This window comes from Apteryx rowi, unplaced genomic scaffold (genome assembly GCF_003343035.1).
Source record: "Apteryx rowi isolate R43461 unplaced genomic scaffold, aptRow1 scaffold_135, whole genome shotgun sequence".
Taxonomy (NCBI): Eukaryota; Metazoa; Chordata; class Aves; order Apterygiformes; family Apterygidae; genus Apteryx; species Apteryx rowi.
The window spans coordinates 493,347-520,604 of record NW_020447586.1 but is presented as its reverse complement, the minus strand read 5'-3'; the positions used below and the strand labels follow the sequence as shown (position 1 = coordinate 520,604).

General features: G+C 38.5%; 1 protein-coding gene across 1 annotated transcript in view; it reads left to right on the top strand.

Annotated features, from left to right (window-relative positions):
* The window catches only part of ADAMTS19 (ADAM metallopeptidase with thrombospondin type 1 motif 19), a 121,368-nt gene extending 94,110 nt beyond the window's left edge, over nucleotides 1-27,258 (top strand). Inside the window, exons 18-21 of the mRNA XM_026056969.1 lie at nucleotides 2,432-2,636; nucleotides 4,602-4,754; nucleotides 23,853-24,030; nucleotides 27,107-27,258. Coding sequence (XP_025912754.1) covers nucleotides 2,432-2,636; nucleotides 4,602-4,754; nucleotides 23,853-24,030; nucleotides 27,107-27,258 — 688 coding nt within the window. The remainder of the gene's footprint in view (nucleotides 1-2,431; nucleotides 2,637-4,601; nucleotides 4,755-23,852; nucleotides 24,031-27,106) is intronic.

The following is a 27,258-nucleotide window of genomic DNA, read 5'->3' as shown; positions in this document are numbered from 1 at the left end:
GCAACAGAGAGAGGTGACTGCCTGTGACGATGAATGTGCAATAAATACATACATCCCAAGCTTATAACAAGAAATGTAGGGAACATTGAAATGCTGGCTGCTGTTTCTTCTGAGTCTCAATGAAAGAGAGGAGAGAGAGCCTTAAGCACATGCCTAAATCAATTCTTATTCAGTATGCAGCTCATTACTTTCCTCAGTAAGAGTCCCCACAGGCTGATGTGTATTATGAAATTGAAATGTAAATGCTGTTTATATAGGGATGGATTTAATCTCATGCTTTTAATTAATGATATAGTTTAGTGTTTTGTTGAATGAACAAAATTGCACTCTCCTGGTTTTTGCACTCTTTGCAGTGCTGCACTCTTTTAAAAGCACACAATATGCTCTGGGCGTACTAGGTAGTGAAAGAAACAGTTACTCATTTTTAATACATTGATTTAACTTGGAGTAGACAGTGTTCCTCTCCTCCCTCTGCCCCCCATCCCCGTGTCTGTGGATCAGTATGCAGAATTGGACTTTGATGGTTGAGTGGTAGGAGAAGCAGAAGGTGCTTTTTCCCTGAATTTCACCCCAGGAGACAGCTGTAGCACGCAGTCTGTGCCGAGCAGAGACCACCCCACATGGTGCCATGCAGCTGAGCGGCTCGGTGGCCTGTCACCTCGTGCTGGCCAGCTGACACGCAGTGACTGTTGCCTGCCACCCTTGCAGGGACCTTTCTGCACCTGCCGGGCATCTTCCACGGGGGCAGCGTGTCACCACGCCGCAAGGCCAGAGCAAAGGCTTCTGCCCAGGACCTCTTTCACCGTTTGCAATCCTTTTTCTCAATTGCAGCTAAGAATTATGCTTAGGGAAGTCCTTGAGTATGGTGCAGACTCAGGGAAAGCGCCTGCCACCTTTCAAGAAAGGGGAGGACAGAGAGCGATAGCTAGTGTCCTTGGGAGCGAGCTCAGGGGTATAGCTACTGGAGTCATATGAAGGAGAGATGGATGGTATTTTTAAAGAAAACAATGCAAAGTAAATAAAATGCAAATGTTTTTGAAGGAATGTATATAAAATGAACCGGATGACATAGTTTTCCTGGAAAGAATGATGCGCTGAAATCCATAAAATACCAGTGATGAATACATTTTAAGTTAGATGGAACTGCTGAGCTTCTGACTTTCACAGACTAGAGCGTTACACTTTAAAGGGTTTATTTATATTTCACTATATATGTACTGGACCAGATTATTGTTTTATTAACATCATGTACACTTAATGGATAGAAGTGGAATAGTGTGATCTTTTTCTGTGACATTGTCAACTCTATTTTTAATATGCTGTACTTTTTCAAGTGTTATTAATTGCTACTCAGAGATGCTATGCTGAGAAATATAGAAAGATATCATGCTCCTCAATTTATATATCTAGTTTTTAATATACTATTAATGATTCTTACAAAACAAATATTGTTGCCTTTCTGTAGAAATGCAGCCAAAACATATGCTTGCGTAACTAGTTGTTTGTTATTGACTCTTGAAGATGTATCTTAAACTGTATTGCATTACCTGACAAACTGTGATTTGTAAATTGAGCCTCTGGACTAATAATGAAAAACCTTAGTTAAATGTTATATTTTCTTACAATGAATGCCTGACAGAAGGTTGGAACTGATATGTTAAATTTCAGTTTCCAAGGGACTCTCCCTTGCAAATCCAGTCTTTTGGATGCACTTGTGCACTGCATCAGTGGCAGAACTTTTTGATTTTTTTTTTTTTTAAGGGCATATGGCTGTAGTCTGGAACTATTGAACATTTGGGAAAAATTATGCCCTAGAACTATTGCTCTCCAGATACGTTAGCTCTGCCACGCTTCATCAGCTTTCCTTGCTTCTGTGATTTAAACCATGCATCCTGAGTTAGGCCTGACCCTAAAGAACATGAAGAAGTCTGAGCTTTTATACTTCCTCCAGAGAAACGAGCCTTTGGCACAGGAGTGATTCCGTCTTGTAACTATTTTCAAAGGCTGCTGGACTTTACGTGCAGAGCATGGACTTGGCATATAGATATTCATATAGCTATCCAGAGAATAATAGATTGTCTGGTCAGTGACCTGTCACCTTTAAACTGTGTATGGTTGCATTTTGGAGCTTTTCTAATTGGAATTATGACAGAGCGGGGAACTGATTAAGAAATATGAAGTACTCTGAAAACATAGGAACAAGGGGTGGGTACTGGGGAGTGAAAAATGCTGAAGTGCACATTAACATGTTATTTAAATGTAAGATCCATTAGATTAATAATTAGTCCATTATCTCATTAAAAAGGAGACCGAAAATATACCAATATGTCTTAGGCAGCAAAGGTATTGGTAAGCAAGAGAATAAGATGGCCTAAAGGGGACTTTTCCATGCCTGATTTCTTGTTACTATATCGCCTATGTATCTTTGTAGATGGATGATGACAGAATGGACTCCGTGTTCACGGACATGTGGCAAAGGGACCCAGAACAGACAAGTGGCCTGCACACAGCAGCTCAGAAATGGCACCCTGATCCGAGCTCGGGAGAGAGACTGCCTGGGGCCAAAGCCCGCTTCTGCGCAGCGCTGCGAAGGCCAGGACTGCATGACAGTGTGGGAAGCGGGAGTCTGGTCTGAGGTACTGTATTCAGTTATACAGATACTCCTTAGTAATTATTTGTGCCTTAAAGTTTTCTGGGAATATGATTTTTTTCAATGACAGATGGCACAGCTCAACCTAAAGATTTTCTGGGTCCTCATGCAGTGATTTGGCATAGGGATCAGGGGCTCAGAAAACCAGCTGTGTAAAATTACTACATTTTACCTAGCTAATGTTCTGAAATGGTTTCTGTTGGGCAATTTTCAAGCAAGAATAGTCAAATATGTCCTGACTGTAGTAGTGGGTAACTAAGGGTAAATAGAATTAATTAAGACCATCACTTCTCAGTTATCAGGACTTGTGTTCAGAGGCGGAACATCTCTGAAATGCTTTTGTACCAATGGATGTTAATCAGGCAAATGGTTGCTGCCATTCTGCTTCACAGAGACCATGGGGGGAGTTGCTTGCAAAAAGCACATTTCCTTCCCTTCTTCTCTCTTCTCATTTCTTTTTCCAAGAACAGCATGTGCACTGAGCAAAACTGCTTGTAAATAACAATTTCATATCCGTTGCATCTTGAAGCATTGATGCCAACTGTAATTACTATTTGAAGGTTTTTTTAAGATACTTTTACTGACCATGTCAGTGTGTTTTCCTTGGGCTTCTGAAAGGCTTGGTAGTGTTTGACTGTGGAGGCAGAAGGGGTTGTTATCACGGCCATCTGGACAAACTGTAGGGGTTATTGGAGCTTCTCCCTCCGCTGGAAGTACAAGGCCGTTCTGCATGCCTCCCATCGCAGAAGCTGCGCCCTCAGTCCCTCAGAGTTCAAAGTACGAGAACAGCTTCTGAATATGGGTGCAGTCCCTCATTTGGACTCCTCCGCTCAGCAGCAGCCCTTGATCTCCCCAAGCAAGAAGGAGCTAAGGCACAGGGAATATTTCCAAGGATGAAAAGCAGATTCTAAGGTAGAGATAAAAAGAAGTAAACAGCAGGAGTTCCTGGTCTTGTATGCAGAGGTTTATAATGCAGGAGCTGGCATTGGGAAGAACAGTATTCACTTACAGAGGTGAGAGAAAGAAACCCAGATTGTTTAGTACGTTTGAGAAAGCAGAAAGAAGCGAGCATGTTTTTGTTGGAAGCAAAAAATATATTTTGAAGAGTGAGGTGTTTCCCATGGCCATTCCCACTATCACCATTACACTGGAAGCTGGCCACCACTGCTTCCTGCAGTTGTAATCAGCTTGGCAAAAGAGAGTTTTAATCTGCAAGCAGTGGGATGATCGAAAGCAGTGATAATGTTTTGAGAAGGAAATGGCATAATTTTTGGCAGCATAAGTGGGAATAGCTGAAAAAAACATAGATTAAGACCTTCTGTGAACCATTAAGGCAGTTTTCACATACCATATATGCAGTGGATTTGAATTTTCAAATTCAGTCTGGATTCTTGCATACAGTTTTGGAACATTTACTGTGCCATTTTAACTTTTTTCCTCCCCAAAAGGTCTTTTAGACACTAGTAGAGTTTACTGGAAATTGCTTCACATCTTATCCTTATGAACACTATTTAGGTTTTCTTTCATTATGTTTTCTTTAATTCTTAGAACAAAATTATTGCCTAATATGTAAACTCTATGTAAACTAATATGTAAACTGTAACTCTTTGCATTCACTTGATCATAATCTTTCAAATTTTTCCTTATCCAAATACTGTTTTAAAGCTTAATTTTTCCTTAAGCAGGTGTTTTTGATCATTTCAAGCTATATATTTTTAGTTGAAAATGCAGAAATGATTATTCTGCCCAATAAGGGATTTTTATTCTTTTGTTAGTTTTAAACAAATCCAGTATCTATACATGTGAGGATTGGAAGTCAGGAAATTACTGAAGTCTTGAATTATTTATGTTAGCCTGGCAGAGGTCACTGGAAGGCCAGAGGACTCCTACTTTGTTCCGTGGGGTAACTATGTCTCGTGCAAAAACCTGAAAAAATGTCTGTTTCCAACAGTGCTCTGTAAAGTGCGGGAAGGGAGTACGACATCGAACTGTGAAGTGCACCAATCCCCGCAAGAAATGTGTTTTGTCCACAAGACCTAAAGAAGCAGAAGACTGCGAGGACTATTCCAAATGCTACGTCTGGAGAATGGGAGACTGGTCTAAGGTGAGACGCTGTTGATGCTTGTGCCACTTAGTGGAATGCATTTTGCAAGCTGAGTTCTTTGTAACAAGTACTGGTTTTATCAGAGGTGTAGGGTCTTCCAGTTGAAGGAACAATAAGGCTACAAACAAAAGAGAACCTACAGTCACGCTGTGACCTAAGTATAAATAAAAATCATAAATATGAAGAAGGCATGAGATGAATCTTAAAAATCATGCAGATGTGATATAAATTTACTGTTTTCAGTAGGCAGGCACATACTCCAGGAACTGGAGAGTATTGTGCAGAGTCAAGTATTAATGTCTGCAAAGTCACCTATCAGGATTACTCCCTTTTCAGGCCTGTTTGAGACTAGTGATGACATTTGATGAAACAATGTGCCAGTTATCTTGTTTGTAGTCTTTGCTTATTTTCAGTTTTCCTTATTTTCTTGCCCACTTCTGGCCAGATAACTTACTGAGGCCATGTGTTATATGCACAGCGTACTGCATTTGGCTCACAGCAAGAGCTGATTGTTTCTAGATTGCAGAGTGGAGGCTATCTGTTGGCTGCGTGTAATACACACTTTGGCTGGTCTTTTTCAAGGATTGCTTAACAAAGTGGTTCTGGAAAGATAACATTTCAATTTCTGAGCATTAAAAATACTTTCCTTTGGCCATGCTACTGTCCTCTCCACCCCCCCCCCCAACTGTAATCTATTATATTTCTTTTCTTTTGCTGCAGGACACTCCAGCATCCCAGTTTGCACATTTTACTAATTTGTGTTTCTAATAAGTTACACCTTCCGTCCTTGCAAGGAGGCACCTTTAGCCTATTAAGGATCCAAAAGGATTCCATTTAATATCTAGGATGCATCTATTACTGCCTTTTCTCAGTATGTTATTTCCTTGGCACATGGCTTTTGATTTCAGTGAGGTACGTAAGCATATGCCAAACTGTATCACGAAGTCTTGGTTAGATCCATGATTAAGTGTGCTGTTGGACTGAGACCTTGAACATCTGATACAGTTTAGAATATTCAAGACATGCTGAAATACCGAAATTGAACCTTTGAGGGTCAAGTTTCTCTTTTGCCCCATTGTAGACCACACTTCAGCAGAGAGATTATAAACATTTTTTTTTCACTTCTGTTCATAACTTTGCACACACCTCTTCTACTTTCAGTGCATAACATTCTTGCAGTAGCTTTTGAACGTGCTTGTATGGAGAAGTATTTAATATATTTTTAGTTGTGTTTCATGTGATGTAACAGCTGGAAGCAAGGACTAAAGCCAGCAGTATATGACTAGCCAGCCTTCCAAGAATTAGCTGCAAGTACTCTATGGGCAACTAGTGTTTCACAGAACTCTGCTTGGGAGCTCCCATTTTATGACTATAGGGCTATTTGTCGCTATCAAATTACTATTTATTCCATTTCCTTTTCTTCTTTGTAAGTTAGTTTTTAACATTTTGATTAAAAGAATAGTGTCAAGTACTTTTTTTAGAGTGCTGATCGTTTAAAATGATAGATTGAAACACCCCTATAGATGCTAGAAGATAACCCCCCACCTCCCCTTGATAACTACTGCAGAAGCACAAAGTAGTATAACCATTAATTTGTAAACGACAGGCAGAAGCAACTAAACATTAATAGCAGAGTTACTTTTACAAGATGTGTTTGGAAATAAGTCTCGTATTTGCAGTTCCATACCACAGAACAGCAATAAAAACCTGCATCATTTAGCACTAGCACCAGCAGGGAATAGCCTACGGAGAAAGACCATCTGCTTTCTCAATCGGAAGCGGTCGTTCAAATCAGGGCTGCTGAGGTTATGCGGGGATGCTCAGACAGTTACGCTGTGTTCCCAGTGCCCTCTGGATAGAGAAGGACTTTCTTCTCTAATTCAATATTTTTCACAAACATCTATGTCAAATATACAAGAACTTACTTCTTCCTTTTTAAAATTTACTGGCATCTCATGTATTCTGCTTTCCTTCTGCAGTCAAAGCTGTACCACTGTCACCTAAATTGTACTTTAAACTTCAGAACCAGAAGACTAGGAAATGCTTCACATGGAACTGATGAAACCTTTTAGGTAGTTAACATACAGCCTGAGTGTGACTTATGCAGCTGAGATTTGCCAAGATTTATACCAAAAAATAGATACTTTAATTTCTCTACAGAGACATGAGTTCAATTTAAAGTGTACTTGGATTTCCTTTTTTTTTTCCCCCCGTTACTATTCTGTTCCATTGCTAGAGTACATAGCAACGAGAGGTCATGGCATACATATTAATGTGTCCACAATGGGGGAAACAAATGGAAAGCTCAGATAAATGTTAATCTTTGCTCACTGTTTCTAACTCAGAGGGTTCAGTGCAGCCTTCTGTGTTCACTGTTTCTGCTCTTTAGGATCATTCTTGACATTGACAGAAGGCTGCTCCTTTGAGCAGAGCCAAGTTCCCCCAAGCTAATGCCAAGACTTGGCTTGAAAAATTTAAATGACGCTTCTCACACATTGAAACAAGAGGCTTAATGTGATCCTCATTGGCTTTGCTGCTCCCCTTGAACTCCTAAGCCATAATCTTAAATGGAGCTTAAATTGGACTATTACTGAAAAGATAACATTATTAATAATCATAATAGTGCTGTAATGGAATTTAACTTGTTTTAGAGATGCACTCACATAGAGATCAAATAATGTTTTTGCTCATCCTTTTAACAATAATACCAACAAGATCAAAGCAAATTTGATGAAAATTGAAAGCTCCAATAGGTCAATAAGCACATCAGTCCCTCTAAAACTCTGACTTTTAATTTGACAGTATGCTGCATAATCTGACTGTATGTAGCATTAAATTCCCTAATTACTCTTAAATCAGCAAAGTGGCTCAATACACTGAACACTGCTGTTCTTAACATCAGTTGGAGCTCCATACCTGCCCTGGTGAGGAAGATGAATATGACGACTAAGTATAGAATAAAGGCTCAAACTGGTTTTCTTGAGCTAGAAGCAGGGAGTCCTGCCAGCTGCATTCTCCCTTTCTGCTAAATGCCACCCCGGAATACCATGCTTAACAATGTAAACATTGCCTCCAGGTGAGGAAAGCTCACCACAGCTCCTACAGCCCCAGTTAGTGAGAGGCTTAGCTCACTGTTATTAGCAGTAGTGTCCTTTCCTAAGCCGCCTATTACCTTTTTTTTGAGGACTTACAAGGAGTGCGTTCTGCTCATGGGAGTTTGTGACTGGAGGATAAACAAGTAGGCAGAGGAAGGGTGAAGTGAAATGCGTGTTTACAGGTCAGCCTGACTCACTAGAGAAGTTCACATTATTGTAGAAGTAACTCTCCAAAAAAGACCTAAATGTCAACAGAACAGAGTGCTTTCAGGGCAGGTTTTGTGTAGTTTACTTTAGAAGACACACAGATCTTTTTTTTTTATATATATATATTATCTAGAATCTTGATAACATTGGTGAAATAAATGAAGTGGAGCAGTATGAATTTTGAAAAGGAGAATAATTTGGAGAGATGAGTAGGTTCTGAAAATAATAATAAAAATGTATTTGATACGATATTATGTGGGAAACCTTTGGAGGGATTCAGCAAGGATTAATAGGGTCAAAACAACAGGCAAGGGAGCCGAATTTAGCAGCAGCCATTTGTAAGAAATGAAGAGGTATAAAGCATATGTGTATAGGAGGCCAAAGAGCATAATGTGATATAAGTTCTGAAAAGAGATTTGGCTATGGAAACTGGAAAGAAAGGATGTATTCAGTAGCTGCTAAAGAAGCAGCAACAGAATTTAAATAGTATGTATGTATTAGACTAGAGAGACAGAGGAGTTAGATGTAACATCTGGAGATATGGTCCTAATGGTTGGGATGGTGGTTGCTTTGTCTGTAGTCTGAAGAAGAGAAAATGGGAATGAAGGGTTTATCTGATAAAGCTTTTCCAGCAAATCTCAAAGGATATTGTAAGCAACTGCTTAGTTTTACACCAGTGAGTCCCAGAATGCATAGCTCATTCCAAATTATTTATGTAAGGCGGACAGTACATACAGTGCCCTCTAGAAAGTGGAAAAAAATCATCTCCAGCTGTTAGGGGGGAGACTGAGTAAACCCAACAGTTCACATAAAGATCTCCCATTTGAGTGGTACAAAAACAGCTGTCAGTGATGAGGATTGTTCTTATTTTGTCCTGGTCAAAGAGGATGCAAAAATGRGGAAAGAGGAAAAAAAAATGTATTTTTTGCAACCTGTTCAACAGCATGGGCATTCAACCTTTAAACTGTGTTTTTAAACATTTAAACAAACACTAAATTTCCATAGCAAATAGACTCAGCAAATTTGGTCTCCTTCAGTTAAAGCATGAAGTGTAGAACTTGGATATTATTAATGATATAATTGCACTGACAGGGTAATTAGCCTTGCTTTTATTCTTTGGTTCCCAATCCAAAATTATTAGCTCTTTGAGATTCTGGGAATGGAACAGTGCTGGCCACTTTTCAACATATGACATTATTAATAGATGTATGGACAAAGAGATTATGTGACTTTTGTGAAATAATAGAAGTCAAAGCAATACTGGCCTCATGTTAATAACTTTTATATAAAGTTAATTATACAGTCAGTTTCCAGCAAGTGAGCTATGTCTCTGTTTCAGAAGTGAGGTATGAGCAAATCGTGTGGCAGCTGTCAATATAATCAGGTGAGAGTGGGGAGTTTTTTGTTCATTTCCAGCTGATCCTGTAATATCAATATGATTTGTTTCAGATAAAGCTTTCTTCTAGATCCGTTCAAATGTACTGTATTCTGCCTGGAATAAGTGTAATGTCGTGTTAGTTTCCTAGAAAAACAGAACAAGACTACTCTCAATAATAGGCAAAAGTACTGATAGACTGAGAAGGATTTTGAAAGTAGACATGACCCATTTCGTACATGCATAAATTCCCGCATAAGTGGGACACTGATATTTTCATCGCACAGAAACCTAGCAGGACCCCTTGTTGGTGTTCTGTTGTTACTGATACGAGCCTCCTCAGGGTAAGCAAAGTTTTCAGGAGTGGCAAACTGGAATCGGAAGGTAATTTGGGCGGATGCAGTATTGCCTCTGGAAGTGCAATATCTTTAAGCAGGGTTATATTAGAAAGATTTTGAGTTGTGTTACATCAGCAGTTTGCATCAGGATCAGAGCCCCGCTAGGCCCTGTAGCAACAACAAGTAGGAACAAAAGGAGCTTACAGTCCCTGCTGAAGGATGCTTACAATCTTATCTGACAAATGACATAGTAGGGGGGAGAACTATATAATCAAATACATAATCTTTTATACCTAAGCGCTATATAATTAAAAAAAATATCTGATTGCTACTTTTTATTTCTTTATGCATGCTGAGAGGGTCTCAGGCAGAAGGTGCAGCCTGTCCATATATATTTGTTTTGAACATTTCCTTAAAGAAGTTAGCAAGTGGGCTAGCAAGTGGGCACCCAAAGCAACCTTCTTCTGGAGTAAACGGGATGATAAAATGCAAAAAGAAGGGGAGCAGATATGAAAAAGAATCCATGATAGCTAGCACAGGATGCCTGGCAAAGGGAAGCCAGTTGCAGAGGCAAATACAGCCCCCAGGGGAAAGAGGAGATTCACTTACATAGGTAAATTTGTACCTGTCTGAGAAAGAAAAGAGTAATATGGATGAGTTCAGCAGTTTTATTAGATCGCTTTGGTCTCCACTGGTTTTAAAGAGAGGTTGTCAGGGAAACGTGCTGAAACACACACTAGGGACACAAATTGGTAGTAGGGAAAAGGTTGATTTGTAAGTCATTTTCATAAGCGTTGGCAGGTAGAGGGAGTCTAGGAAAGCCCACAAAAGAAGGAGGTCTGGAATATAACTGAAGAAACTAGGCATTTCTTACTCTCTGCTGGTAAAAATAAAATGAGAGAAATGCTGCTAAAATGGAAGATTGAGAACTTCATAGATAAATAAATGACATTCCCTTCCATGTATACCCAGCAATATTTCAGAAATAAATACTGTTGCTATTAGAATTAGTACACAGTCATAGATTTTGAACCTTTGGGCAGCTTTACAAATTTCCTAGACTGTCCTTCGAGCCACATCCTCTGTTCTAACCATAGCCTGCAACTTAGGTGAAGCAGCCTGGCTCCCATTTGCCTTAGCGGTGTTTGCCACTCCTCAAAATTGACAGGAATGATTGGGCTCTGGCTTACTTACTGATCTAAGAAAGACATCATCAAAATAACCTTCTGTTTCTAGTGAAGCAGAAATTGCTCTGTGTGTTGGCATGAATTTTAAGAAATTTATCACTATACAATTTAGTCCAATTTGTCTTAGGTTGAATAGACTGTAGTTATCCATGTTTTCACGAATGTTAGATGATCTCTCTTTTGCAGTTTTTTGTTGTTGACATCTAACTGTCTGTCAATTTCTGTAATTACTTTCTATAATGACAGCTTGTCTAGTTTTTTTTTTTTTTTTTTGAACTGCCAGATTTGGAGAATACATTAGATATTTTAATGGTGCACTGGATTCAGATATCTAAACTATCTGTTGAGCACCTTTCTTTCCATAAAAATGACTGTGTTGAAAGAAATTATTCTTCCTGCAGCCTCACACTGAAAAGTGGGAATGTGTGTGTTTGGCAGTCTGAAAAGTGCTGATACTGCACACGAACATTAACAGCCTGTTTCAACCGTGGTGAATATGGAGTCCCTAATCTTAAGTCCAGAAACTGCATATAGTCAGATTTCCAAAAGGGTTATTTTTAACAAAGATGTTTTAAAAAATCTTCTGACTGTAGAAGATGAAGTGAAAATTGGAATGTCTGGGTGGCGAGGATATTTTTTCAAACATTCTTTAAAAGTAAAAATTAATTACTCCCAAAAATAAAGCTGAGATGTTTGCATAAGAAATAGATTGGTCATACAAGTTACTGTCAATTTAATAAGTTCTTGGAACGGCTTTTTTGGACCAACTGGTAGAAAGGCTTGTCATAATTATAGAGAGTAATACAAAAGTATTGCTTCAGGGAGAAAGTTTGGTTAAACTTTTAAGCACCATGACATTTACTTAATGTCTTCACAGAGGGAAAATCATACATGTGCAGCGGTATTGCAATGTTAAGCTGTGATACTGGATCTTATTTTCAAAAAGGAGTTTGAGATTACCCTCGAGGGAAAAAATTAGCAAATTAGAATCAGTGTGGAATCTGTTTAAAAAATACCTCAGTTATAATTATCGGAGATGGAAGTACAAACTGATAGCATGCCTTTGAGTAACTGTTAGTGGTTCTGCTATGAAGAAGATAATAGTACAAGCCTACTTGCTTGTTTTGAGTTTTACTCATTGCTGTTTGTCAACATGTGGACATAGTGATCTCATGGAGCAAACACGACCAGGCAGATGGGACAAGTTCGCTCCTGATGGCAGATATGTTGTGCAACTACAAAGGCAGAGGTCAGGCAGAAAGAGCGATAGCAGCTTTCCGTCACCTCCTTTGCCAGTGCCTGCTGTTTTCTAAATCATTCTAGTGCAGTCTTGACCAGGCCACTAAATACCGGTTCCCAAACTTTTCTGCTTGTGAGCCTTATAGTGTCAGGCCAGGCATTACACTGCAGAGATCTTATAAATCCATGTGTGCATATATACATATATTTAAATGAATAAAAACAGAGTTGTGAATTGCTGAACAGAAGCAATGCCCTGTACCCAGAACTTACCATATGCTCTCCCAGAAGTACCAGTCGAGTTTTGTTAAGGACTCCTGGGATCCTTGCAGAATGAGTCTTCTGGAAGGCTGATGCATAATTCACAAGTAGATAAATGATGTTTTGCTACTGAAATCTTTACCCTAACACTTTACTAAACATCCGTTACAAAGCAGAGCTTTATAGCCTGACTAGGGCTGTAGCCCCGAGTAGTAGTCTAGCGAATGAAGAAGAGTAGCAACATTGAACGTCCCTGCTTAATCCTTGCGCTGACACTGATCTTTGCTCATTCAGGTCCAGACTAAAAAGATTATTCTCAACAAGTGATTATAAGGTAGGGTCTACATGGACCGTCAAAATTTTGCAGTATCCCAAGGAGCTATGCTGAATTTATGTGCAAAAAAATTATCAAATAGCATGACAAGGAAATAACTAAGAAAGGAGCTAATGGACTTAGAAGTAACATTGAGGTGAGGCACAGGGGAGAGGGGGGAAAGACAAACAAGAAAAGCCACTTCTGTTTTGTTTTCTCAAGCTTTCACTCAGCTGAAATAAATGTGTTGCATACATGTATGTATAGTCTATTCATCAGGATCTCCAGCCTCTTTACAATACCTGGTTATGTACCTGAGGCTACGTTCCCAGTATAAGGTAGTATAAGTGTTATCTTAGCTCAACAAACTGGAAAACACTGCAGTTTATCTGCCACTACATGCCTAGTCCCGCAGTTGGGAATAGATCTCCAGTTCCCTGACATTTTGAACACCAAACCATTCTTACAGCAACTTTTTTTTTTCTTTTCAGTGTAGGCTTTGGCCGTGTGTGTTTATTACTGCATTTTCTCTCTTAATGCTCCTTCTGACTTTCGCTTGGTGATACATGTTAGACAAATAATTTCATCAGTCTGTTCATGATGATGCCTAGAGTTTTTTTTTTCTCTGATAGTTGACAACTCCTTCCAAACCTGTCAATGTGTACAGGAAGATTGAGTTACTCAGTCCAGTGCTGAGACTTAGTCCAGTCTGCATTCTTTTGCCTAGTGTGTCTCCATCTCCAAGATCATCCATCTCCAAGGTCATCCATCTCTCCTTCCAAATGTTTTCCTCAGCCTCACTGACTGTATAATTTGCCAACACTTAACTCATTGAGCTGGTTCGCTTGGGTTCTGCTGGAATTTATCCTTCTGCTTTTGTGGAATCTAGATTTTTTGTGTGTGTTGGATAATTCTTTTCTTTCATGCTTTTTTTTTTAATCCTATCTTTCATGCAGTTAAGGTAGATAGCACTGCTTCAGTTAATCATTCTTGAAATAAACTTGATTCTCTATGAAGTCATTACCATTTTGTCACAGAAGTATTTATGATTTTTTCCTGTTTGTTGTTTGGTTTTGATCTATGTGAACCTCACTTTTCACTATTTTCTAATGGCTTGTAACAGGACTTTTAAAAAATATTTTTAAAAACATAATTAATAACTAATTCTTGAAAATGCATTTTGAAATTGTTTAAAATTTATATCTGATTTCTGACTGAAAAGACAGAATCAGAATAGCTACTTAATATTATTTGGCTACCAGTTTTAGTGAATTACAGGGAATATTATAGATCTTTAAATATTGGAAGAAAGATTTCTTTTGCTTTATCCGTGCTGTTTCAGTGCAGAAGGCTATTGTTCATAGGTTTATGTTTAATCTCTAGAGTTCCCTCATCTAATCTTGCCACAAGTACTTCCAATAATGTTGACATAAAACAGAGTTCACCCCAAAGTAATGATCTTTCTTGGTTAAATTTATCACAGGGTCACAACAACGTACACAGGTTAGCATCGTCTCTCTCTTGGCTCTCAGATAGCTCCCGCAGGACAGTCCTAGTTTTGGGTGACCTCATCATACATAATGAACGTGTTACATTGCAACGTGGTTTTCCTGCTAACAGAGCAGTTAGAATCATTTTGGAGGAATCCATTTTCTTCCAGTGATTGTGTTTATACATTTTGAAGAGAAAATCAACCAGTGGAAGTTTTGTCAATAACCTGTGAAACATTTTTCTACTTCATTTTCTGTTTCTATTTTAATGTTTTCTTTCAAAAGTAATGACCTTTATGTGAGTCATAGTATTTCAGCCAAAGAAGTTCTTAAAGTTCAGTTTCCTCGTAAACTGTCAGTTTGTTTTTTTGTTTTTTTTTTAATGTCTTTCAAATCCATTTGGCTTAGATACCTGCTATCACTTCAGATCTTTGTGATTTAATATACAATAGATGTAGTGAATGGAAATAAAATCATTGTTTGGGATGAGCTCTTTCATTTACTTATAGCAGTACTAGAAAAAATGGAGAGCACTACATGTCATAATGCTATTTAAAGGCAAATACCTAACTTTATGTTGTACAGAACAGTTTTTTGGATGCAAATTTATTTCTGAAAAGTGAATATATAAAACAATAGAAGCTTTGGGAAGAAAGGTGTTTCTTGGAACTTTTTTTTTTCCTGTGACGTTTTGTTTATGTTCTTAGTGGGTTCTTTGACTTGTCTTTTCATTAGAAATGCTATAATCCTTTAATTACATTTTTGTGCTGATGAGCTAGGCTTTTCCCTGGAAGGTACAGAGCAGCAGGCAGGCGCTGTAATATATGCTAACATTAAATTATGTATTAAAAAGCTAATATTTGAAATTATTTGGAGAGTTCATTTTTATCAGACCACAGCCACATACTCCAGTAAATTTAGAGAAAAGAGGAACGTAATTATGAGGACTTCAAATCTAACTTCTTTCAGATTGTCATGTTCTTGATTGCAAGTCTGATAGTTATCATCAATGGAAAGTCATCTTTTGCCACACCAAAGACCATGCAGTAATATCTCAGATATGAAAGTGTGAGATATAATGTCTGATTTATCACTGAGCATTAATGGCAGTAATATTTACACTGTGTTACCAAAAGGGTGTTTATGTTTTTGTTTTTTGTTTTTTACCAGCTGCTGGCAATATAGAGTCTAATTCACTAAGTATGAATCTTCTCACACAGATACAAGTTGCACCTGGAATAACTGATTTTATCACATGGCTCGAACAAATAATTGTCTCCTTCCAGTTTATTTGCTGACACACTTTAAAAACAACAGAAAGTCTTAGGCAAACATTTAGTATTGCTTGAATTGTAAAACATCCGTAGAGACACTGAGAATAAGCCCCAGTTCTGTACAAGTGCTGTTGAGTGGAGTTGTTTGTTTCCTTGGCTAGAAGGTAAAGGTCCTAAAGGAATAGTCTTCAGGAGGTTTTCGTTCACTTCCCTCATCTCAAAATATCACAACCACCACAGATCTATTTTAACACGCAAAAAAAGTTGAATATTTGGTTTCTGCTGTGTGTGTGTATATGTATGTATGTGTATATATGTATATGTATATATATACATCCTTTAAAGACTCTGAAGGACAAAGACAAGTTAGAATATGGGAAAATAAAAACTAAGGCTTCACATTACTGAGAAGCATGTAAATAATATTATGTTTGCCCTATAGATCTGTAAACAGTAATGGTCTTCAGTTGACTTAAGAGAGTGTATCATAGGGCCAAGATATATTTAAGCCTAAGCAGGAACATACATTTATCTAGGTGTCTTTAACCCAAAAAAAAGAGATAAAAATGTGATGGTGAAAGTGTTGACTTGCATTATGGACCAACTGCGTAACTTGCTTTTTCATGGAAAAGTCAGGCTTGCCCTGAAATTTAAAAGTGTTCTTTGAGGATATATTTGAGTATGGTCAGTAAGTGTGAATGTCTCTACTTTTTACAGCAGAATGCTACAGCCATGTAGAATGCTGATGTATCATGTCAAAATTTGCCAGCTGATTTTTTGTAAAATCCAAGGGTGTTCAAGTGTCAAATCCTATCTAACAGTGTGTCTGAGGTCCCAGATAAGAATAAAGAATTAATTTTTCAGGAGGAGAGATGTACTAAAAATGGTCTGATTTAAACTTGCATGTGCTTTTGCGTTAAATATAGATTTATAGAAAAGCTAAATACAAAATTGAGAATATATGGAAAGTAAAGTCTATCTTGTACTTTCTATAAAGTGTATAGAGAAATCTTGCTTCCTATAGCTACTGCAGCATTCCAACTATTCTACTGTCTTGACATAGATAATTTATTATAAGAGGAAAATGCTGATACCTTCCTTGATTTGGAGTGGGGGGAAGCGAGGGACTGTAAGACAGTTTGTTGTTTTTGTGAATCAAGATTCCACGTTGTCACACATGGAATTTTCGCAGCTTTATTCTCAGGTGTAACCTTCGCTTTGAACTTCTGAGGAACTTCTTAACTTAGTATTTGGGGGCGGGGAAGAATAATCAGACTTCTGTTTGTGGGGAAAAGAAAAATCTGCATGATAGAGGCTTGGAAGTCAGTAAAGCTGGTACAGTAATCTACCAGAAAAAAATACCCATCCTTTTTTCTCTTTTCCTGGTTCCGAAGGGATCCGAATCTATGCCCTGTGTGCCACAGTAGAAAACCCTTCAGTCTTGCAAGAGATTTCTCTTTCCAAATTCAGGCGTCTTGTATCCCTCCTTGTACGACCAGTACACTGGGGCATCAGCCTCCCCTGAGCTTGAGGAGATTCGTGGCCCACCATTACTTCTCTTTTCATCTCATTTTTCGTGAGTGCCGCTGTGCCCTGCTGTTATCTAGCCTCTAAATTCCACATCCCAGAGACTGAGCAGGAGCTTGTGCGCGAACTCCATGGTGGAAACCTCCAGGAGGAACTGAAAGCAGGCTTCCTGAAGGAACCGCTGAGCCCAGCTGTCCTAACCAAACAGGTTCGTCTCACTGGGACACTCAAACTTAGCGAATCATCAAGGGGGTGATTCCGTTTCTTTAGTCTGTCCCAAAAAGAAGTTGGGAAAGTGAAGCCAGCTTTTCCTTGTGGGCAAAGAATTTGCTACTTCCGTGTTTAGTCCGGCAAATCTATTAAGATTCAGGCCTGTCAAACCCCACTACTGATTCTGAGCAAACGAATAATGATGCTCTCAAGCGTGAATTGCCAAGGGAGAGATTTTCATATGCTAGCCCAGCAAAAATGATTTGTTTTTTTGTCATCTCTCTAATAATCATATTGCGCCAAATGTCTTATGGTTTTTTGGCATTCAAATTATACTCATAAATTTTAAGTGACTTCTTGTCATTTCCAAAGACAGTTTCCCTTACCTTCCACCAAACGATGTAATTGATCTCTGTGAGAAGCTAAAAATGATTAAAAAAAAAAAAAGAGGTCAAATCAGGGTTCCCTTCATTATATACCCATCTCTAGTCCAACTTATCAAAGGTGAGCCAGGGCTTGTGTCTGTCTTCCTTTCAAATGTTACCTCTTTTGAACGGTTAGCTAGTGCTAATGAATACTCGAGAAAGAAGAGCTGAAAATAAAAAGGGGGAAAAAAAAGGAAAAGAAAGAAGAAAGGAAATAATAATAAAAGGACAAATGAAGTTGCTGAAGTTAGGAGAGACCAACAGCAGAATTTTTTCAGCTAAACTTAGCACAAGTTCTGAAATTTAAATTTGGCATTCACATACTGAGGTGTTGGGTGTGTCAGAAATGAGAGAGACAGAACAACCTTCCTGGAAATGATGCATGGGAGAACTCGGACTCCGTCTTATGTTTGGATCTCTTAGTCTCTTTTTTTTGTATTAGCTGCACTATTCACAAATGTCTTTATAAAAAAAATAAATAGTGCATAAATAAGCTGTAGATGATTTGCTCTATTTAGCAATCTTTAAGAATATTTTTAAACTCAGTTGAAAGCCTTTATTGAAAGCAAATACCCCATTTTACCTACTACCTGCCTTCAAAAGCAAGCTTTATAAAATACAAGGTAAGCAAAAAGATTGTGAGCATGTCCACAAATATTTTGCTAATGTTTGATTGCTTGCTATGTTGTTTCACGCTTGCTTTATTAAAAGGTTGAAACTGCTTAAATGCTGGAACCGACAAACGTATACATAAATGATTAGGAATGCTCTGCTAATAATTTCCAGTAGAAGTCGTCATTGAGTTTCCTTATGAGAACATCTCTCTCCACTTTGAATGCTACTTAGACTTGTAAAAAACTTTTATTGAACAATCCATTTACTCTTGAAAATAAATCGTCCAAGTCAATTCTGTTAACATTGTCACAGATTGAGTTTTTCATTGTGGATTGTATCAGTCTCTGCAATGATTGCCTCTTGTCTCGGCAGAAAGATACATTTTGACCGTTACTGTCTGCCAGTGACGATTTTTCCCTTAATTTAGGAATTCCTACTTCTTATGAAGGCCAGCTGGAAACAACTAAGGCATTACAGCACCTTCCTCAGCTGTTGGCCATGGGAATATGTATTCTCTCCAGAATATATATCTTTGGCAGGGAACAGAAAGAAGGAATCCTGGGTAAATGGTGTGCATGCCAAGTATAAGGATTGTTATATTTAACACCTAGCTATCTGTCCCTGAAACTATGTCTAAAAGAAGTTCAAAAGTAGGACAAAATTCAAATAGGCCGGATAGTTTTTGTTTGAAAGAAAGAAAAACTTAAAAAAAAAAATAGCTGTTAACTATATTTATCCAGGAATTTTTTGTAATCTTTAACAGGAATGTTTTACATGTCTTGCTGCTTGAACGGTTTTACAGTACCTTTAGGACTGTGTCCAAAATGCACAGATTAACAGCCACATAAAAAAGCTCTGGCTGCATATTAGAACATTTAGTCTAAACCTACAAACACAGTTGTCCTGTGGGAATTTTTGCTAATCAGCTGCATGGCCTTAAAATGTAGGTCATCTGAACAGTCAAAAATGAAAAGCAATGAACCACCACAACAATCAGGAGTAGCATATAAAAGTGTGACATTTGGGAGGAGGGGAAGAAGATCTATAGAAAAACACTCTCTGTTTGCTAGTAATGAAAACAGTGAGTTGAAATTAATCTGAGATGTGCTTAATCTTTGCAGATTGCTGCACATTAGTTTGGAGTGGATATTTGCTGTAAATTTTACGTATTTTATATTTATAAAATCATGTAAAACATAATCAATTTTGACAGACTGGATTGCTTTCTGATTAAACTCACTGCTGAATATGTAAAAGTGAAGTATTTTTATTTGCTCTAGGTTGAAAATCTTCTGCGGTTTTAAATATGGAAACTGCAGAAATATACAGAAGCTATGCAGCTTTAGCTACAGGCCAAAATTGCTGCCTAAAATGTGACACCTGCACATATAGTGAGTGTTATTTGCTTCTGGTTGAATATTTTCAATGAGAGCAAGCCCAAAAGTGGGTCAAGCTTAAGAGAGAGTTTGGGAAGAGTTGGCTTCAGCTAGAATGCAAATGTGCATACACAGTAAGGTGAGCGCCAAAATGAGGGTCAGGGCTATTGCTCTGAGTTGCAGCTAGCTGGTTTGCAGGAACTGCAGAGTCGTCTAGTGATACTGGACTAAGTCCATACCCTTGCACAGGCAAAAAGGAAAATACTATGGGTGCCTTATATTCTCCAGTATTCAGTGGCTGTGCTCAGTTGTGCCAGCAGTTGGCTGGTGTGTATGTGGCACGGAGTCAGGTGTAAGACCACTTAGTGGAGACAACCTGAACTGTTGTGTAGCTGTTTGTGTAGCTAGCAAATACAACTGCTAGCCAGTTGGCTATGGCTGTGAAATGCTGTACCGGAGATATATGTTCCCTAATTTCATGCAAATAAAGTAGAATGTCTGAAATTTTTCCTTTTGTTTTGGAGTGCTGTTGAAATGACTATCTAGAAATAGTTCCTTTGCCCTGTGTGTATCTGCTGCAATTGTAGAATTTGCTAATAAATACTCTATTCATGTGACTTGAATGTGGCAGAGATGACACAGTAAAGTGACCTGAATTTTTTTCTGGCTCACAGATAATCAGTAGAAATGTTAAATTAATTCTGAATTTAGACTCCATTGCTGCTGCTGATGTTGTTTGAACAAGGAAGAACAGCGTGACTGCCAGATCTCTGACTGAGTTTAAAACACTAGCAGTTTTGAAAAGCCTCTCTTTTCTTTTAAACTGATCAACCTGGCTTTAGAAGTTTAGAGTGCAAACCAGCCTGGTAGCCCTGCCTCTTGGCAGTTTTGCCCAATCACCTTTCAAGCCCTAATAAAAGTTCCCAGTGCTATAAAATAGAAATAAATGCAAGGTTAAATACTAGTACATTTTTTTTGGGGGGGGGGGRGGGGGGAAGAGACAGGTGACTCATTTTATTTCTTGTTTTGCCACACATTTCCCATGTCTTCTGAGACATGTCATCTTGTTATCCTTTAGACTCTGTTTCCTCCTCTGAAGTTGGGATGATAATAAGGGGTCATGCAAGACTAAAATTAATTGTTTGCAGATGTATATGTCTTTGGATGGAAAACTAGAGTGTAATGCTTCGTAGAGCTCTTTGAGATACCCCACAAAGGCCACCATTACGCAAAATACAGTGGCTCAATCACTAAAGGGATGTTAATTTTCTGACTGAGATGTTAATGCCAAAATCTTCCTAAGTTCTGTATAGAAATTCAAGGCCTAAACACTGATTACTTCAGAGAGAAATCTACCTACTTGTTACATATTGTCTCAATTGCAGTCATTAAAAGCATTCAATCCAGAGCTCATTTAATATAAATAAGATGTGGCTGCTGGCAGAGTGTTCTCCAGAAAGGCACCTACATATGTAACTTGTTCTCCATTAACAATTAGCAGATAATTCATTGGAGCCCAGTTTGACAGCAGAAGTCCAGTGGTTTCAAATCCTGTTCTCACTTCCTTCCAGTGCTCCTGACCGCTGGGTTTCATTTTCTTATTTTAGAATAACCAAAGGTTAGGCACAGAGAAATTGTTTTCAAGGGAACGTATGCATCAGATCCACCTTACCTGTCCTCTTTCTCTGATAAAAGAGGACACATGCATGTTACAGGTTCACACAAAGTCCAGATTTGTTTAATAAACAGGAAAAGGTTTTACTGAAGGGAAAAAAATATATAATACTGCATGCAAAATTATTCTAAACTAAGATCCTTGTGATAATCTTTAAAGAGTCGATATACCTTCATCTTCCCTTGTTCTCAGCTTTATGGTTTCTTAATGTTGCCATTCTATTGTCACTCTCACTAGTCCATCAAAATATATTAAAGAAATTTGCCTGAAACTACGGAGAGAAAAATCCAACAAGCTTGCCATTTTGGCAAGATTAAAATCAATGTTCTGGCTGTTGTTGGTGATTAAATTTGGGTGGGTGTATATGTAATAATACATGCTTATCATCTATAATGTTGGTCGTTACAGGAAGTCAGACTATTTTTAGCTGCGCAGGAAAAAGGCATAGAATTCAGGAAAAGGAATTATGTTGAGAGTCTTTTTCTCATGCAGTTTAAATGCAGTGTACTAAATTCAAAGTTCATGAGAGACTTCTGCTTTGAAAAGATTTCAGTACTAGCTGAATTTACTCCTGTAATCAGCACATTGGTTCATATGATACGTTGTGGTTGCTATTGAAAAGAAAATTGTGTTTTCCTCATTGGATGTCTGTGCATGCCTTGGACCATGCAGGCTGTGTCTGATTAAATTTGCAAATAATTATAACAGCTTTGTTGACTTTGTGGAGTTACTCCTGATTTATATCAGTGAGAACAGAAGTCCACTTCTGGTCCACATCAAGTCCACTTACTGCCCCATAGGATGTCAGTGTTTAATTTCATGTAGTTATAAGTTCTAGTGTGCTTTGAACCCTGGTCAGTCACTTCTGAGAACACCCTTCAAGTATATATCCTAGTCTCTCATAACTTTCGGAGTGAAACGTGTCTCACTCTTCTTGGGTCACATAGTTGGGTGGGAGCCCTCTGTTTCCCATTTAGCATGTCTAAATCTTTCCTCCAAATAACAGTGTTTAAAATGTCATCCAGAAACACGTAGATGACAAATGTAAAGGGTAAAAACTCTACACTCAAACGTTACTGTTTCTTTGGAGGCTTGGTATGTTCTGCTTCTCCAACTATCTGCATCTTGAAATAGGATGATTGGGAAGCTTCTGTCATTATAGCACCCTCTCCTTGTCTTTTTCTCTCTCTCTTTTCAATGCTTTTTCAGCTATTTCTTGAAACTTCCCAGCTCCCATTTTTGTTTAGGCTAGCATGTTTAAAATTTTACATGCCTCTTCCAAAAATGTGTGTTTATACTGGCAGGTACAACATCAGACTAGCCACCCAGTATACAGAGGAGACAACTGTGCAAGGCAGTGAGGAATCAGGCATACTATTGACATATATCTATTACCACTTGACTTGGGAATTGCTTTTCAGGGCATACTGATACAGAATTTAGAGCATGTGGCAGAAAAGTTTTGAGAATATTTATGAAATTAAAATTTGCTAGACTAAAAGTGCTGTCAGGATTATGCATATAGCAGTGGCATGAATTTGCAGCCAATGCTCATATCATTAAATGCAAAAAATTAAAGTAATATTTGAAGATGTTCTTTGTTGTAAATTTTTCCAAAACTAAATTGAATTTGTAGTTACATGAGTCAAAATCACTAGCATGTAGGAACAAATTGCAATATATATTTTTTTGCAATGAAATTGTAGTTAAAGCAGTGATACTGAACAAATAATACTTTATGTGCTGTGAAATTTTGTTCATAAAATGTCAGTGAAGAGGAAAGGCTACGTTTCTTTCGTCCAGAAGAGTTTTCGTATGCATTTGTAAGGCACTGTCCAAGTTTCCTTCCCAGGATATTATCTTACAGTGATAGAAGCAGAAAATTACCATCGTTACAGGGTTTTACAGTTTTCTTTTCTCACTTCATTCCCTGTGGCAACAAGACAGGAAGTTTGACTGAAGGCCGGGCAGCATCTCACACATTGTGTGTGCTTCATTTGTGGGACCCACGTGAAAACTTGAAGATGTGAAGGAAAAGCAGGAGGAGGCATCACTCTGCTTAATGCAAAGAGCACCCGCAGGAGGAGTAACGGCTCGTTAGGATAGGCGACTGCTCTCCCTCGGTGTCTGTGAAGATTTTCTTTTTTCCGTCACTCTCACTGACATTGACTCATAAGAGTAAATTAAGAAACAGAAAGAGGAGAACAGCCCTTGCTCTGTTTGGGCACATCATTGCAGTTCAGTCTCATCACTGGCTTTGCAAAACAGGCCTTGACAGCAACAGGAAGCTAAAATCAGTGCTTCAGTGATACTGCCAAATGTTTTGTGCTTTTTAATTGATTTTCTTTTAGGTAACTGAGTGGAAAGCAGAAATCTTGGGTTACTGATAACTGAAGTAACTGCCATTGATGTCAGCCGGATTGGCATTGTACCTTCATGTTTACAGGGAAAAATACCTTTCCAATGACTGTCTGTGCTCTGTGCTTTTCAGTGCTCTGTTACCTGTGGCAAAGGAATGCAGTCCCGAGTCATCCAGTGCATGCACAAGATCACGGGAAGGCACGGCAACGAATGTTTTTCCTCAGAAAAGCCTGCAGCCTACAGACCCTGTCATCTTCAACCCTGCAATGAGAAAATTAATGTTAACACAATAACATCACCCAGGTTAGGTAAGCAATTAAAATGACACATTTCTGCTGTACGTTACTTTTTTAGTCTTCTTTCTCTGTATAGAGTAATGATGGTCCCAGTCTAAAACGCAGAAGTGGGACTCAGGAGATGTAAATTGTTTCCAAAGACTTACCTCTCTGTCTCAGTTTCCCAGTGTCTCTATCAGAGACAGTACCTCAGAAGGGTAAAGAATTTTGTTATCCAAGGAAGGATCATATTATGGGACTATATTGTATTATGGATTCAAACCATCCTAGATGAAAATATGTTTGTTTTAGGCCTAAGAATTTAGTTCATATATATTTGTCCCCTCCATTTTATCAAACATTTCTAAAGTAAGAAAATTCCTGTTTTTCTCTTTAAAAACTCATAAATATTCTCATAGTCTTCATGAGAACAAGGAGACCCTTATTTGAGGAACAAATATAAATAGTTCTTTTCAGTTGTCATTAACTCAGATTTCTCTACCCTGTGCCTGATGCATTAGGGCACGTGAAAGAAAATTGCCAATGTGAAGAAATTTGCTGTATTAAATTCAGACCAGGTCTCTGTTGCTCTTAACAGAATTGACAATTCTGTGTTTACGCAGCAATGTAATTCCTTTAATTGTCATTTCCTACTGGAGAGTTGATGATGGTCTTATCATTAGCTCCCTAAAAGGTTACTCTGCTCCTTGAGCACGATCGGGGCATATTCAAAGGCTTGCTGTAGAACAGCATACCCTTTCCAGATGATTTTCCAGAGCTGTTGTTAGGATAAACCCTCCTGTCAAATAGATTACTCCTGTGTGGAAAGTAAGTCTAATGTTTCAGGCTGTGTGTATTCCTTCCTTTGAGGCAGTGAAGGGTATTTCTCTTTGAAGTTTTTAATCCACAGATGTTTCTGTGCAGTAGTCATTGTTTCAGTTTGCTGGATGAGACAGCAGCTGTTGCTTATGGCCCCCTTCATCTACTATTTCGCTGTTGTAAAGCTGCCCTTCGCATTTTACCTTTCTTTGTTCAACTGATCTCTCAGAAGCGAGAAGCCATCGCTCCATCACTGGCACTCTCCATCCAGGGAGGTATACGCAGCTTTGTGTCGCAGAGCAAAACAAACCACAAAGTTTTACATGAATGAATATAACTTCAGACTGATTAAAATTTGACTTAATTTGAAGTGCCACAAAAAGGGATTGGGCTATGTTGTCCAAGTAGAATGGATTATGTAGCGCTGATGTTAGTATTCTGCTGTGCTTCTCTTGAGAATATAGATCGTTTTGGCCTCCAGGTCTATTCCTGTTATGCAGTACAGATCCCCTGGATTTGGGGGTACCACTAGTGGCAGTGGATGTGGATTGTGTCATCTATTTCTACTTTTTTTACAAAAAAAATCTCAATTTCTCTTTCCTTTTTTTAAAGAAAGGAGAGCAACTCTAATTGTCCCCGAGACTGCTTTTGTCAATTCTGTGTTTATGATGATTTTTGGAGAGTCTTTCTCATGTCCTGTTTTTCATTGTTTTCCCATCTTCTGTGTATGCTCTGCAGACTGAATAAGTGAATGTGCCAAGATCCAGTTTTGGCACCCAGGCCCTTCTGTGATAAGCACTGTAAAAGGACTTAAGTGAAACAGGTGGATGGGTGAACAGTTGGCTTCAAAAGAAGAGAGACAATACAAATGAAAATAAGCCTGTTTTGGGCAACATGAAGAATAGTCAGGTTTCTACATCTGAATGCCCATGGTTGCTACAGAGAACGTGGGAGGAGGCAGAGTGAACAAAGTGGTGGCTTTTCGGGCTTGTATGGTATTCTTCTCATTTTTAGAAGGTTTCTGAGAAAGAAGTCGGCAGGTAGGGATTCCTGCAGTTAGAAAGTGGCAATAGAGTATTAATAGAGCAACCTGAATAACTGGGTGAGGATAAGCTATTGAAAGACATGGAGGTAAGGAATAATAGCCTGACTTTGACATGGAGGAGGAACGATCCATCGGAGTGACTAAAAAGAGGGTAATGCAGTCAGGCAATTGGACTAGGAAGATAATTTTAAAAACAACATTTTGGATGTACTTTAAAAGAAGAGAAAAAGTAAGAAATGCACAGTATCTGTGCATTTGAGATGCAAAAATGAGATCACTGGGCCACTGGACAAATATATTGACCTATTGCTGAAATCTGCTCTGTACGGATGGTTATTGATTCTGTACTGTAAGTTTCATTTTTCTGGATAGAGTAGATTTGCTTTACTAAGTATAGCACAGGACTTTCTAACCGTCTTTAAACCTCGGTGCTTATAAGGATGCCTCATAGTGTGGCATCTGTAGCATTCAAGCTAGCAAGACAATATATTTGGGTCCCTTTGATCTAAGGGGCCGGACAAAATTAAAGGTCTAGCAGATTGTTTCACTTACAGGGAAAAATTAGGGATGTCGTTGTGTAGTTTTATTCAATTTCCATTCATTTACAAGACGGCACAAAGTCTTGATATCTTGCACGCCAAGTTGAATCGGAAAACAAACAGCAGTCTCCTTGCTTTAGTTCCATACCTTTTCCTACCTGTCCCCAATTTAAAAAAAAATTAAAAAAAAAATCCCTTTATAGGCATAACTGAGAACCACATTCTAGTATCATTCAAGCTGAGGCCTCCTCTTTTTCCAGCAATGGCGCCTGTCTCAGTCCAAGTGCTGCTTTGCTGGAGCTGCTGCCCCAGTGCTACTGCACTGGAGCTGGTTCTTGCGCCCCCACCCCAGCCCAAGCCACTGCCCTGCGATCCTTGGAGTCTGGAGCTGTTTTGTGCTCCTCCTGTGCAGCGCAGAGACACAGGTTTACTCCTCTCTCAAGTTTCAATGCAACTTACTCTAATTTATAACAGTAAGCTGGCTTTCAAAAATTCTACTGCTGAAAATACTGACAGCATTATAATCAGGATTTTTCCATTATAATGAGGATTTTTTTTCTTTTATTGAAATCTGAACTACATTATCCTCCTTTTCCATCCATGGATACACTTCTGGTGTCCTTTCCACCTTTGCTACCTGATCCTTCACTAATAAGTGTAACGCTTAGTTAAGTGTATTTGATCTTTTTTTGTTGTCGTTTCACAGCTGCTTTAACATTCAAGTGCCTGGGAGACCAGTGGCCTGTGTACTGCAGGGTGATACGAGAGAAGAACCTCTGTCAAGACATGAGGTGGTATCAGCGTTGCTGTGAGACATGCAGGGACTTTTATGCGCAAAAAATGCAACAAAAGAGTTGA